General features: G+C 36.9%; 1 protein-coding gene across 1 annotated transcript; it reads left to right on the top strand.

Moving 5' to 3' along the window:
- The first annotated feature begins 370 nt into the window (after window positions 1–370).
- On the top strand, window positions 371–7,292 carry LOC141248832 (protein phosphatase methylesterase 1-like). Its single transcript, XM_073669465.1, has 13 exons — window positions 371–401; window positions 766–853; window positions 1,070–1,154; window positions 1,254–1,324; window positions 1,647–1,761; window positions 1,872–1,951; window positions 2,984–3,068; window positions 3,154–3,234; window positions 5,008–5,102; window positions 6,404–6,454; window positions 6,766–6,997; window positions 7,089–7,125; window positions 7,228–7,292. Exons 1-13 carry the CDS (start codon window positions 371–373, stop codon window positions 7,290–7,292), a joined length of 1,116 nt encoding a protein of 371 aa, XP_073525566.1.
- The last annotated feature ends 8,724 nt before the right edge of the window (window positions 7,293–16,016 follow it).

Here is a 16,016-nt window from a genome sequence, read left to right on the forward strand (position 1 = left end):
TATCACGTAAATCGATGACGCGCGTATACAAAATTACAAATATACCAGCATTGAGTGGTAGATATGAGGGGAGAAAATTTATCCGATCCGAAAACCCGCCTATCCTTATCCGAAAATCTGTATCCTATTGGATATGTTTAAATTTTATCCGTATCCGATCCGAGCCGGCTTATATTACCGGGTATCCGGACCGGATACGGATCATGATAATTTTCAAACCAGATATACGGGAATACTAATTATATTATATATGTTTTCTAAAACTAGATAATATATACATAATTAATTTAATGCTAATAGTTTAGTTTCAAATTTTCAAATAAAATTCGCGTTAATTATACATTACATTGAGTATAAACTTTTAATCGCAATGGTCTATACATCAAACTATGACAAAAGCCGTTTGTTCCATGTTCTTCCCAGAGAAGATGAATGTTTAATATATTCACAATAAATTATTAAATAAAATTCTGAATTTATTATTTCTTAATTATTAGTTATATATTGATTTGAAAATAAAAAGAGAAGTTAAATCATTATTTTCTTACAAACCGAATATTTGGATTTCCAGTATAACTATTCGGTCCTACTCGATCCAGCTTAACCGGATTTCCGACTTATACCAGATCGGATACGAATCGAGATATCACTAAAATTTTTAGCCGGATATCCGTTTGATCACCCCTAGGAGATATATACAGCCAAGTAGAAAGCTCTTCGTACCAAATTGAAAGCCTGCTGTATTATTTTTCTTTTTTTTTTTAGTAATGCGAATTTCCAGAATTGTGACTTCAAACTTAAAAGAAAGCTACCCTGAAGTCCTGAACATGAAGAAACCCACCATTTCTGCTCAGTAGTCTGCTCTTCCGCTCTACGCGATTCAACCCCTAATTTCAATTTAACAGAATCATGTGTGTTTCTTATATTTATCTTGTCTTGCGAATAATTTCAATTTAACTCACGCTACTTTTCGTAGTAGTTGATCAGTTTATTCTTCTGTCCTCTCAATTTTGATCGATTGAGTTTCTATAGAAAATCGGTTGGTTCATTTGTTTCGGGCATTTTCCAGGGATCCATCGAAGAAGTACTCGCCAGTGGATTGGATGGGTTACTTTGATCAAGAAGTTGATATTGCAATTCCAGATTCCGACGATGTGAGGCAAATTTTATCAACTTGTCTCGCAGTTTTGGGGAAGGTCCTCTCTTTCGAGGTTTTTCTAACTATTCTATTGTAATGTTTTCGGAATGATTAGGCATTTCATGTATACAAAGCAGGATCAGAAGGACCTGTGGTTTTTTGTCTTCATGGTGGCGGCTATTCTGGGTAATAACCGTACTTCTCCTTTTCTTCTTTGCCATCATCTTCCTCGTTTCTATCTGAGTAAATGCCATGTTCACTTTTCTACTACTTGCTAGTTTTCATTTTTTTTTTCCAATGATTCTTAATATCTTGTTTTAGCTAGTGTAATGTGAGGAATATGTAACAGAATTCTAATTAGTAGAATTTGTCCAATATGAGGTCAAACTTAACTGAAATAGGTGAACTAAAACATAGTTGTAATCCAAACTTCGATGAGATGAATCGTAATGGCATGTGCCACATAACATTTCTCTCCTGATCAGGGTGATTCATTCCATCTGTGTAGGCTCTCATTTGCATTGGCAGCTGCACAAATCAAAGAGAAAGCTCAGGTTGTGGCCATGGACATGAGAGGACATGGTAAATCAATCACAGAAAACGATCTTGATTTGTCCACTGAGGTGATGATACTGCCCAAGATTTGTTTTTTCCTGTATATAATATAAATTTTTGAAGGAATTTGGTGATTCCTTGCTCCACATAAACTGAAGTTGTAACTTATAACCTACAGACTATGTGCAATGATGTTATGGCTGTTTTGAAGACAATGTATGGTGAATCCCCTCCAGCTATTGTGCTTGTTGGCCACAGGTACAATTTTTGTTGTTTTCTCCTTTACAATTGCAACATATCTCTTTCAGCATATTGTATCCTGATTGAAGTTTCCTATCTGACCATCAATGGAAAGGAATTATTTTGGAAACTTATAAAAACTTTGCAGCTTTATGATTGTTTAACTGTAATGGACTAACAGGCAGTGTAAGCATTTCCAGACAGTCCATTCTACCCCTAGATCAAGGATATTTTGCTAGTCGGTTATATGACATTAAAGCTGTTTTCAGTGATGAACTTAATTAGGGCCAACTCTTTCAATCACAAAATGTATGTCCTAAATGACCCATAATCAAGAGTCCTTGAGCAGTACATTGTCATTTCGTTATGTCTGCCTGGACCCCCTATTTGATTCACAATATGGGTCTGTCTGGGAACTTGTTTGTAAACGAGTTTTTTGTTTAATTTAAAAACATATTTCTTAAGTGTTCGTGTATGTTATATTTTTTTAAATTACTAACACGTCATAAATATTTTGCATTTTGCACGAATATCAATTACCAAACATATTAATAAATAACATATCTTATAAACAGTAAACTCTAGATAAAGTTTTCCACCTAACAAACCCTTTTGAATTTCTTTGGAATTTATAACCCTGTCCTATTTACAGTTATTTGGACCCATCATAGAGTCTGTTGGGATCTGGGTCCTTCAATTCTGATTTTATTTATTCTGTAGCCAAAACATTTCTTACATAACAATCACTAAGCCTATTTATGGATGACGGCTTAGGAACTTTAGTAGAGAATTCTCTAGAATTATATTCTGGATATTTAAGATTATCCTTATCTAGTTTTTAGATTGATCCTTACTCTGAAGAATACTCTAGAACTGGATGAGGGTAACTACTAATGAGATAATTCAAGATAAGGGATTATCTTGTATTACAACTCTGTCCATGATCTATAACCATATCTCATATCTAGTTATTATTAGCATTGTAACCTGCAATAAAATGCATTCAAGCCACATTCATCAGTAATATATTCCACATGATGCCATTATCAGCATGGGTGGTTCTGTTGCTATTCATGTTGCTGCCAAGAGAACACTGCGTACATTGGCTGGCCTGGTAGTTGTGGATGTTGTTGAGGTTATAACAATTAACCCTCATTGTTGGTATTAATTAGCATTAATTATTGTTCATCCAATCACAACATACTCTATATTTGTTTCAGGGGACAGCCATGGCTTCCTTAATTCACATGCAAAAGATTCTTTCAAACCAAATGCAACATTTTCCAAGCATTGAAAAAGCAGTAAGTCTGTTCTTAAACTTTCCGATTATACTTATTATGGAAATGGCTAGGCATTTTTGCAGGGAAGCACTTGTTATTTGTTGATTTTTGCAGGAAACCACTCTTAATATTGAATATGATTTTTAACCACCCGAATTTCACCCTCTGTTTAACCCAAAGTTACCCATCCCCAACTTCCATTAGGTTTCCTGTTCAAATTTGTCAATTATCCTTTTGCCCTTGTCTTTTTATAAAAGTACAAAACATGAGAATTAACTTTATTTCTTCCCCTCTTCTGAAAAAATCTCCTTCAAGAGAGTCTCCAACTCCAAAACATCACGAAAAATCGACAAAAACGCCAAATGGATAACCAATAAGCAATTCATCATATTGTGTTATTTTCTCTTATAGTATTGGAATATTTTGGTTTGCATGAATAAGAAAATTAGTGGTGCTGCATCTTTCTTGGTTGACTATTTCTTTTATAGTATTGAAACTAGCATATTTTCTTATAATACAACTATAATAGGCAAATATGAATAATATATAAAATAATGATAAAATCTTGATATAATTAATACATGTCCCTTGTATGGTGTCAATATTAAAGTATAGTTTTAGAAAACCATGTACCAAAAGTTAAATTAAGTATTATTATTTACATATGCTTTAAAATACAACCAATTAATTCGGAAGACATTATATAGTTCTATGAAAAAAATAGTAAATGAAATTAAAGATTATTTCTTCGCATGATTTTTGTTTATTTTAGTTTTGTCTATAAGTAAATTAAAATTTTATATGATATCCATATATGTATTGATACTTTCTTATGGTATAAATACTATAAGAAATAAGGAAATAGCTGAAATAATATTTGAATAGTTAATCTAGCTTGTAAAACATATATAGTATTCATGTATAGATAATTGAATAGAGAAAATGCAATTAAGATAAACATATAAGGGTAATTAAATAAATTTGAAAATAATAATGATGATGTGGCTTATCTAGATGAATGATACGTAGGAAAGAGAAGACCGGCTTTAGTAATAGTTATAGGAGGTGAGTTCCGGTGAAAACAACCCTTATGGTGTGAAGTGCGAAGCATGTTGAGCCATAGATTAGAAAATGAGGGCTGAGATTAAAAGATGGGTTTTTTAATGAATCCACGCGGTGGCATTTTTGTAATTAATGGTGAACTGTTATTTTTATTTTTTTTTACGTTTTCTGGGTGATTTTTTTATCCCTTTAGATGTGAACATTAGCGTGTTATATGTGAACATTAGCGTGTTATATGTGTACCCGAGAAAGTTCGCACTTCACACCATAAGGATTGTTTTCACCGGATCCTTATTCATAGTTATAGATAGATATTTCGGTATCCATAAACAAGAATACTAGGTGTGCTGCTACTTTACTTTTCTGCTAATGCAGTTTCTTCCTTTTACTTACTCCACCCTTGGGTAACAACATCTTGTGTTCTATTGCTATCAAGTAAAAACTGTTGATGATCATATGCATTCCTGTGTTAGCAATTGAACTTTTGAATAAGATGTGCATGGCTGCTAATAATGCATTGCTATAGCATACAATTTTTATGATCACAGCTGTAGATGAAAATCTAGAAAAGCATTAAGGTTATGATTTGCATATTTTTCTAACTTGTCTATTAATTACTGACTAAGATGTAAGTCAGTACTATAATAGCTAAATCAGTAACCACTGATTATGATTATGTGATCTAAATGTAATTTCAAGTTTACTGATTGCTAGAGTTTTATTTCTTCATAGATTGAATGGTCCATCAAGGGAGGTACTCTGAGAAATCTTGAGTCAGCCCGCGTCTCTGTTCCTAGCACATGGAAGTTTGATGATTCAAAGGGCTGGTTAGTTACTCTATGCATTATTTGATATTGTAATTTCTTGTTCTTATGAGCTTATGAGTTGCCATTTACTTCCACTTTCCGATAGCCATCTAATAGTTATATATCATGTCAACTTATGTTATAATCCTCTATGTATTTGTGAGTGTTTATCTTCTGTATTGAAAATCATGTACTATAATCTCCCCCCTAAAACCCATCCAATTAATTAAAATTGAGAATATATCATATAACTTCGTAATGCATCATGAATTATTTTAGCTTATAATCTTTTTCAGTGAACAATGCTTGATCTAAATAATCTTTCATATCTAATAATTTGGAAAAAAAATTTAGAGAGCTAGTAGCCAATACCAAAACTTAATATATTACAGTATGTATTCTTGAGCAAAGACTGATTTGGAACTTTTTCTGGGTGCAACAAGAGGACGGGGAGTTTGTCCTATATATTCTGTAGTCAGTGCATATCAATAAATTTTGTTGGTAGAATTCATTTTTGTAATTCTTGAAATATTATTTGCATTATTTTGATCTTCATTTGTAAAGCTCTGCTAATTCTGAATTTAATAGCTTTACTATCTCAATCCTTGACTAGGAGTTGTTTGGTAAATTACGATAGCAAAAAAGACATTGATAATGTTTAGTGAGCATCGTAAATTTTGTATGTTTTATAAAAAGCTAGATCTTCACTCACATTGATATGTATGTGAGAGCCTGAGAGAAGCTGAATGTGTCAAAGAGATTCATATGAAATTACTAAACCATAATTTGTTTCACAGTTTCAATCCCCACATTCAAGTCATTTTATGTTCCAGCTCGATTCCAATAACCTATCAAACAAGTCCTAAGTTTTGTCGGACTCAATTTAGTACTTTTCAATCCCAATCTTATATTAATATCAACTCCTTACTTTTTTGCCTCATACTATTTGGCTATCTAATGTTGGCTTAAATTGCACATTCAGTTGTTTGTGAACTTGAAACTGGAATATGTAAATATGCTTCTAAATAAACTAGCTTAGTTACTAGAATTTGTATAATAAATAGTTGAAACTACAATGAACAATCATAAGAATACTTTTTCTAAGAGTATTCTTGTGTGAAAGCAGCTATATAAAGTGAGGTCAAAGCAGTTTATTTCCAAGAGTTGTCTGGCAGCTACTATGAAATATTTGAAATCTATTCCTCACATATGTTAAAAATATCAACACTAGCAGCTGTTTCCTAACAATATTTATGCGATTTTACTTTCCCTTATATTTTGCGTTTATATCTAAAATTAAAATCCTCTGTTGTTTTTGATAGTTATGTCCACCGAGCACAGCTTAGGGAAACAGAACAATACTGGAGAGGCTGGTATGCTTTTCCTTTCCTTTCCTTTCACTCTCATGTCTCATTTGTTGTGGTGGGATATGCAGTTTACACGAACTAATTGGAATATTGGAAGAAAAAAATTTGTCTAGATTAATATTTCCATATGGATTATAAATTAGATTTGATTGTTATGTCAGATGTTCTGAAAAAATGTGCAAAAGTTCCTGTGTTTTCTGATCCTTTCACTCTCATCCCTAGCTTTATGTGAACTTACATCTCTATTCTTCATTCAATTCATGTCTACAAAATAACTAATTATATTATTTCACCCTCCATTATATGTGTATATACAGGTATGAGGGGCTGTCTGAAAAGTTTTTGTCATGCCCTGTCCCAAAGCTTTTGCTATTGGCTGGAACAGACAGGCTGGACAGAGCGTTAACAATCGGGCAAATGCAAGGGAAGTTCCAAATGGTGGTGGTGAGACACACTGGACATGCCATTCAGGAGGATGTTCCTGATGAGTTTGCTTCTCTTGTACTCAATTTCATATCGCGCAACAGGATTGGCCCACATGGTATACAGGTATGTCTCTCTTACAGACGAATTCTGCGTGAGTTTTTCTAGTAACTTAGTAATGCAACGAACAAAACCTTGCTCATGCAATTTGTCACAGATTCCGGTTCTTCGCAAGCCATCACAGCAAGAACTCGGTAAGGAGGAAGTTAGAGATTGAAGCAAAGTTGGATATACTGAAGGCGAGAATACATCTGGAGATAGTGTTAGTTTGTTTAGCACGATCATTGTCTCTCTAGTGTGCTTCTGTAACACCAAGACATGTATGAAAATCACTGAACTAAACTCGATCAAAGAACTGTAGCTAGATTCATCACATAGGTAATTTTAGTACATGAGTTTGTTTATTAGCGGTAATAAGATCCTGAACCCATCTGCTACTCCTTAAGTGCATGCCTCCATCAATGCTAAAGTGATGTTTTGAAACTCCTTTGAAAAGAACCGGCCTCCCTCTAGTGAAATTTTATTGGTGTACCCCTCTCTAATTCAGAGGTCTAATTATCCTGGAAGGTGTCAACCTCTCTCTTATAACGTAATTAAGCAAGTGTGACATGTTTCCTGAAAAATCTGCCACATAGTCATGGACATTCGTTCGCTTCTCTCTCAATTTCTAGGTACAAAGATCTTCTAGTGCTTTAGGGAAGCAAATAAGGCAGCCAACCTCTTGACATTTCCTTTCATTACAACGGAGGTCCGAGGACGTCAATTTCGCTCGCGCTCATCTGCATCTTATGGACGGCTTTCAATTTCCTGAAAATTAGGTCAGGATGACGAGTGCTCACCAAGGGACTCCCCCGTGTAACACTCATCATTTTTTCTTTAAGTTTTGTAGTATCATCCGCTCGGATAATGCAGGGCAGTCTTCACCTGTGGAGGGACCCCAGGGTTAGCCTTGTATCAAAAAAAACTTCTTTTGCAATATACATTTGGTTTTTTAGTGCTCTATAAATACAAGATCCATTCACAGGAACAGTCAACCATTCCTTTGTTCTGGACCACAAACGTTCCTCTAATTCGGTATCTCTGCCCATAAATACAAGATCCCTTCACAGTAATACTCAATTGTTCCTCTGTTCTGGACTACAAACATTCCTTCGCTTTGATATCTTTGTTCCACCTCTGCCCTTGTCTCTTATATGTGCATCCATTGTTCTGTGTTGTTCATTAGAACTTCTTCATTAGTTCAAGCGTTCTTCGTTGTTTCTCGGAACTACTACTTCACTAGTTCTAGTTGTTTCATAAAATAACACTCAAGCACACATATCAATCTTATGGTGTTTTCATAATCAAATTACTCATTATTCCTTTAAGAACAATGTTCTAGCAATCTCCTTTTTTTCATGATGAAAAGTCAATCTTCACAATGCACTATAAATCAGATATGAAACATGAGATATGCATGCACAATTAACACATGAAATAGTTTCTCTTCAGGAATATATCCATTCATGAAATCTTCAATCTCCTGAATTGAATCCCTACATATTCCTTTCTTTTAACAGTATAAAAAGACCTAGAAAACCTAGAGGAACATTAAACAAAATTTTCACATGAAAATATAAATTCATTAAGATTTCCCCACATGAATTCACTATGCATATAATGAGTGATATAAACATATAATCACAATCAACATGAAAAGAGATGGTCACGTTGTTCCTTAGCTGAAATAACTCTCTTTTGTAGCTTTTTATCACAATGTTCCTAATTGAGAACATCATCTGAAAACATCATCACGATTTTTCTTTGAGTTTTCTTTCTTTTTGGTGTTTATTCTTTCTTACTATCTTATGAGGAAGCATTTTATATTCTCTTCTTTCTCATCTATTATATTTTCTCTCGTTTCACTTGAGGGAGAATCCTCTGTTCTCGTTTCTCTCATTTTACTTCAGGGAGCACCCTCTGTTCTCCTTTCTCTCATTTCACTCAGAAGAGCACCCTTCATCCTCTTTCTCGACATATATTAAGAAGTTAAATCATGAATCATGTTGTCACATATTCACACACAGTAAGAAAAAATAATAATGAGATGATAAAAATTCGAAATGAGATCACATTAAAAATGGCTATCATGACATTATTGTTCCTTCTTAGTTAACTCATTATATGTAGCCAATCATTGGGGTATCATGCAAGTAATCCAACTTATTCAATCTAAGACCTTTTACCTAGATGCATCCTAAGGATTTACATTGAAATATATATGCATGACCAAGAAAAAGATACTTTCACATTAGTTTTTCTTGTGGATCATGGGAGTCATCCCCTCTTAGCACCTTATAGTTCCTTCTTGCTAGTGAGATCTCATCTTAATATTACTATAGGTTGTGAGGGATTAATCTCCATGAAACACCTCTCCGAGGTTGTTCCCTTGCACCTACTTGCACAACAACACAAAGTCTTGTTCTTAGGCACCCATACAAACTTGGATGCCCTTGCATTATCCCTTACACTATGAGAGGTAAATCTTCTAATTGTATGTGAATAGTTATTTCTATATAGATCCTAAGGTTAAGAATCCCTTCAGACATGGAAAGGATAAGTACGGCTATGTCAAATATAATGAATGGTGTAGGTTCTATGGTAATAATGGTCATACTGTACATAGCTGCAAAAAGAAGCATGCTCTAAGTAACAATCCATACAAGTCACCCACTCAATACACGTGAAGTGATTGATTTGAATGACCCCTCTTATTTTGAGCATGTTCCTTGAACTAAAGGCCAAAAGCATGTCGATAATCATTCTCATAATGCTAACAAGAAAGGGAATCCACCCAGAAAAGCTAAGCTTCGATGGGTTCCAATGGTTTGATTGTTTCATTTTAGGCAAAACTGAGCAGTGAGAACAAATGGTACATTGATAGTGGCTGCTCATGTCACATGATCGGAGACAAGGAAAGATTCCAAAGTTTTAGCACTATGACGATGGAAGCATATCATTTGGTGACAAAAGGGATAGAGAGATTACAAGACATGGAAAGGTGCTTCTGAATGATAAAATAGAGATTCAAATGGTGAACTTTGTGGAGAACCTTCGCTATAATCTATTGAGTGTCGCTAGTCTTTGTGATGAAGGACCAAATGAAGTCACCTTTACTACCTCAAAGTGCTTTGTGAGGAATTCTACAAAATGAAATCATCTTAAAGGGAAAGCGAGTCAAAAGCACTTACATATTTGACCCCAGCTACATCCCTAAGAGTCGCATTTGCTTCCCTACTATAGAAGATCAAACCGCTTTGTGACATCAAAGACTTAGGCACGTCAATCTACATCTTCTACACAAGCTTCGTGCAAAAGAGTTGGTCTGCGGATTACCTCCTATCAAGATAGAGAATATGACACATTTTGTCAAAGGGAAGCAAGTAAGAAGCTCATTCAAGCCAAAGTCAGACATCACAACAAAGAAGCCCCTTGAGCTCCTTCACCTGGACCTCTGTGGACCTATGTGTGTTCAAAGTCCTGGTGGAGCACGTTACATATTCATGATCGTCGATGACTACTCTAGATTCACATGGACACTCTTCTTGCGGTCTAAAGATCAAGTCTACACTCGCTTCACAGAGCTCGTCACTTTGCTTGAGAACTCAGTATCATTACAAGTGCGCTCTATTCGTTCAAACCATGGGACTGAGATTAAGAATAGCGAGATGCTTAGTTACTGCATTGAAAGAGGAATAAGCCATAAATTCTCAGCCTCTAGGACTCCATAACAAAATGGAGTCATTGAACGGAAGAACAAAACTTTAGTGGAGATGGTGAGAATAATGCTACTTGGAAGTGGATTCTCTTCTTCATTCTGGGCTGAAGCGGTGAACACAACTTGCTACATCAACAATAGAGAACATCTAAGTCCTAAACTTTCTAAGACTCCATACAAGTTGATCAAAGGCTATCCTCACGTCATCTCTCATTTCAAGATCTTTGGATGTAAGTGCTTTGTGCTTAACAACAAAAAGGATAATTTGGGCAAATATGATGCAAGAAGTGATGAAGCTATCTTCCTTGACTAGGTTCCAGCATGTAAGGCATATAAGGTGTTTAATCAAAGAACCAGAACTTATGAGGAGAGCATACACATGGTGCTCAACAAAGGTACTTTCCATTCTCCAACGTCTGACACTGCATATCCATTCCCTAAAGTCGCTCCTTTAGAAGCACCTTCAGAAAGCCATCAATCACCTCCTTCTAGAGCCTTAAATTCACTAGCCACTCCATTTACCTCCTCAATTCCCATAGCATGTGACTCAGACAGTGATAGTGATGTGCCCTCTCACTCTGACACAGTTCCCATCACATCCCCTCCTACTAGAGGCTTCCAACAACAAGGCGCGCATCCTCCAGGGAACATGATCACTCCCTTACATTCAGGAGTGCACACTTGCTCAAGAGATACTTTAGAAGCTCTTCCAGAGGCAATCACCAAAGCAATTGAAGAATCCACTTCAGAGACTAATCTATGTGCCTTCAATGCCATTGTCTCCCTCACCGAGCCTAAGAACATCAAAGAAGCCATCCATGATCCAGATTGGGTGGTCCCTATGCAAGAAGAGATTCATGAGTTCGAAAGGAATAAAATCTGGTGTCTAGTTCCTAAGCACTCTAATCGTCCATCATTGGAACTTGACGACTCAGGTGTTGTTGTAAGGAACAAAGTTCATCTTGTTGTTCAAGGGTATAATCAACAAGAGAGAATTGAGTATGATGAGACCTATGCTCCAGTCGATCGTCTAGAGGCCATTCGTCTATTGATAGACTTCGCCTCTCACAAGGATTTCAAGATATTCCAAATGGATGTGAAGACTTCCTTTCTCAACGAAGTACACGTTAAGCAGCCCCCAGGATTCGAGGATCCAAAGCAACCAGAGCACATGTATTTTATAGACAAGGCACTATATGTCTTGAAGCAAGCACCAAGGGCGTGGTATGATTGTCTCTCCGAGTACCTCTGACGGGAGTCATTTAGCCGCGTCAAAATAATAAAATACCTAACTAGCTCCTTTACAAGTAGAGTGGCAAGCAAGGGTGGAATCCCACAGGGAGTCTGGTGATCAATTCTTATGCAATTAATATAATTAACTTTATGGTGACCAAAAAGGGGGGAAATGATGTAAACTAAACTAATAAAATAATAAAACAAATATGAGAAAGCACGTTATTCACCAGGTATTCACACTACGGAATGATTGGTTGATCATTGACTTCTTAATTATGTTCGGGTTCATTCTCCAATTTATATGTTATGGATGTCCTAATCCATGTTCTAATATAGTTAGTAATCCAACTAGTCATATTAACCCTTACCTAAATACAACCCTGAAACTATCAAGATTTAATACCTAGGCAGCAATGCATTCAGGAATAGATAGGAACATGTAGTACCATTGGCTCAAGGCCAATATTTAACACATCATCAAATCCCCACACAATAGCAATCCCAACTAGTTCATGCATTGATTTGCTACGAAACGATAAGACTCTCCAACTCGGACAAGTCAGACCTACAATATGAATTAGATCTAAACACCCTAGGTGGTCAATCTAGATAGATAAATCACATTCAATAATCAATATGCACAATAGAAATGAAACAATCCATTAATATATTATATAGAACCAGGTTAGAAGTCTTACAAACCATCATTCGCAGGCTTCAACCTGGAGAACAAAGTTAAGGAGAAAATTAATCTAATGAAGTGGAAAATATTGGATAGGAAGGAGGCAATTCTCTCAACACTATTCCTAAAACCCTAGAAACAACTAATAAAAATCCCATCCTAAAGCTCCATCAGAAAGCAACTAGAAGGCCCGAAGAAATCCCACAGAAAATCCAAAATAGAGTCACAACACGGCAGTGGCGCGGTCACGCCTGGGAAACGGAGCATTCGCGCCTAGGCATGCACGGTCGCGCCCGGGCATTTTTGCTCATTTCGTTGGCTATCATGGGCGCGGTCGTGCTGGTCATGGGAACGGTCGTGTCTAGGCTTCTGTAGCGTCTTCTCCTACATGGACGAGCGATCATGCTTCATCCTTTGGCTATCTTCTCTTCGTTCTTCTCTCGAATGCTTGTAATCCTCGTAAATAACACATTTGCTCTATGAGGTATGGATTATGGTAGTATGCTCCAATTAATGGACAATACGCCTATAAATGATGCTACGGCCACTTGTTTTGCTACACTAGATGCCACTCATCACACCCTCATACTTAAACCTTGATCGTCCTCGAGTAAGTTGCAGCTAACTACTTGGTGATCTCAGTGAGTACGAAAGATTTGACAGCAGTGGTCGTCTAATCAACACTTTAGCTCTAAGTGCCTATAATCATCAAAGCACGGGCATAGACTCTGACTCTACTAGAATTCTTCAAAAATAATGAAAGACTTTACAAGACTCTAAACAAGACTCTAAACTACCCCAACAATGGCATCATTTATTCCTCAAATTTGAACTATGTTCTCCCTATGCAAGTACATTAACTTGAATCCTCAAACTATGCTAAAAATGTCTCTATCCAAGTAATATATAAATATGAATAACGGAAGATCAAATAAGCAACTACTTCTTGTCATCACATGCTTCATATTCTATGATAATTATGCATGAGCTCCAATACCATCGAGAGCAAGAAAAAATCACAACTCAACTCAAGTCATATCACATGCACTTTTTATTGCTCCTTTTCATCCTATTCACATATTTTTCACTTTATTAACACTTCTTGGTTATCGGGCCACTCCGTCTTACGATTCGGGGCAACTAGTGAGACTCTTTGCTTATTTAGCCATGGTGGATCAAACTCGGAGTGATCTTTCACACCATAGAGATCGCGTGCTCTTCCGACTTATTTTACTAGGAGTTCACTACCTTTTTTATTATTATTTTTCCTTTATTTTTGTAATGAAAAAGGACGGAAGAAAAATATTATGACATTATGACAGACTAGAGATCAGATGATGAACATGCAATCTTAGTATTGGTCCTAATACATCCTAATCACAATCCATATGCTCAAGTCAAATTCCTCTACTTGATCAAACATATCCACATCATACATACTTGAATTATTAACATCTAAAACATAGTAAAAAGATTCAAAATCCATGTACCATTATAAGAGCTCACACAACATCAAAATAGGAGGAAAACTATGAACACCGACTCTAAAAATTCAAAAATGCTCAAAAAATTCAAAATAACTGAAAATGCAAAGATAGGTAAAGTAAATCCCCTCCCCCACACTTAAACTACACAATGCCCTCATTGTGAAATAAGGAACAAAGTTTAAATAAATGGAAATAAGAAAAATACATCCAAGATGGGTTGCCTCCCAGACAGTGCCTTTGGTTAAAGTCGTATACCTGACTTCCTGCTCTCTCATCCAACACTTGGCCCTCCTAAGGCCATCTCATCAATGAATCCTCGCTTCTTCCTTGCCACATAGGATCTAACACCTCGCCTTTTCCTAACTCTCTTGTCGTACCACCCTTTCTTTTTGAAGTGTCCCGGCGGTGATACCTTATGTTGGGCCTTCATCTTTTTCCTCTTTATCTTGCGTGGCCCTTTTTGGAGTTCGGTAAGACGGGGCACAAGTGATCGGGGTTCCAGCTTCCCGAGTGGTGTGAGATTTGGGTGGTCGTGCGGCTCTTGGTCAAGCTCAAACTCATCTCCCGCATCGAGTGTCTCTCCTTCATTGGCTAACGGTAGTCCCGGATCATACTCATTGAAGTCCTGCGATGCTGAGAACTTGATGTTGAGGGGATCAAGGAAGAATGCACGGGTCAACGGAGACAGGGCACGGTCGTGCAAATCATCAGGCGGCTTGCCGCTGGCGCTGTGGAGGGCGTGGTCGCGCGATGAGTTCCGGAAAGATCACCGAAAGGGAGCGGCGCGTGCCTCCGTGGCGCGGTCATGCGCGGCTGTAGAGGGGGTGGCGCGGTCGCACTCTATGATGTCACGGTTGCGCTCCTCTCCAGGAATGGGGGCGCGGACGCGCGGATCTGCAAGGGCTGATTTGTGGTCACTTCCCTCGGGTTGTGGGTGCGTGTTGGAGGGCTCCTCGGTTTCAACTTCACTCTGCATCTCATCCGAGCCTTGATTGCCACTCGTCTCCACAACTTTGATGGTGGTAACGCGTCTTTGGGTTGTGTCTTGATACCGCAGCTCCTTGGCATATCTTTGCAACTGAATACGCATTGAATGTCGCACTTTCTCAATCTGGTCCTCCATACAGTTAATCTCTTGTTGCACATGCAGCACCGGTCCCCATACCTTTCAGCAACGTGAACCAACATATCCTCGAGATCGTCCAGCTGGTCGAGCGTATCCATAATTTCAGTCACTTCTTCGGTCATCCTTCCTGCAAACCTATCAAGTAAACTCATTAGTAATATGGGTGTTGACCGTGCAACGGATAAACCAAAAACACAAGAAAATAAGTTTAGACTCCTCGGAAACGACGCCAAATTTGATGGGTGTCATTTAGCCGTGTCAAAATAATAAAATGCCTAACTAACTCCTCTACAAGTAGAGTGGCAAGAAAGGGCGGAATCCCACAAGGAGTCTAGTGATCAATTCTTGTGTAATAATCTAATTAACTTTATAGTAACCAAAAAGGGGGGAAATGATAAACTAATAAAATAAGAAAACAAATATGAGAAAATACTTTATTCACCAGGTATTCACACTAGGGAATGATTGGTTGATCATTGACTTCTTAATTCTATTCGTGTTCATTCTCCAATTTATATATTACAGTTGTCCTAATCCCTGTTTTAATATAGTTAATAGTCCAACTAGTCTTATCAACTCTTACCTAAATACAACCTGAAACTATCAAGATTTAATACCTAAGCAGCAATGCGTTCAAGAATAGATAGGAACATGCAGTACCATTGGCTGAAGGCCGATATTTAACACATCATCAAATCTCCACACAATAGAAATCCCAACTAGGTCATGCATTGATTTGCTACGAAAGACTCTCTAACTCGGACAAGTCAGACCTAGTAGTGTGAATTAGATCTAAA

This window comes from Phyllobates terribilis, unplaced genomic scaffold (genome assembly GCF_046119375.1).
Source record: "Phyllobates terribilis strain yellow unplaced genomic scaffold, ASM4611937v1 Scaffold_4106__1_contigs__length_65025, whole genome shotgun sequence".
Lineage (NCBI taxonomy): Eukaryota > Metazoa > Chordata > Amphibia > Anura > Dendrobatidae > Phyllobates > Phyllobates terribilis.

Coding starts and splice junctions, on each gene's coding strand:
- LOC141248832 (XM_073669465.1), top strand. CDS start 371: ATGGTCTATACATCAAACTATGACAAAAGCC. Junction 402..765: donor ATCAAACTATGACAAAAGCC/GTTTGTTCCATG, acceptor TTTTTTTTTTAG/TAATGCGAATTTCCAGAATT. Junction 6,998..7,088: donor TTGGCCCACATGGTATACAG/GTATGTCTCTCT, acceptor AATTTGTCACAG/ATTCCGGTTCTTCGCAAGCC.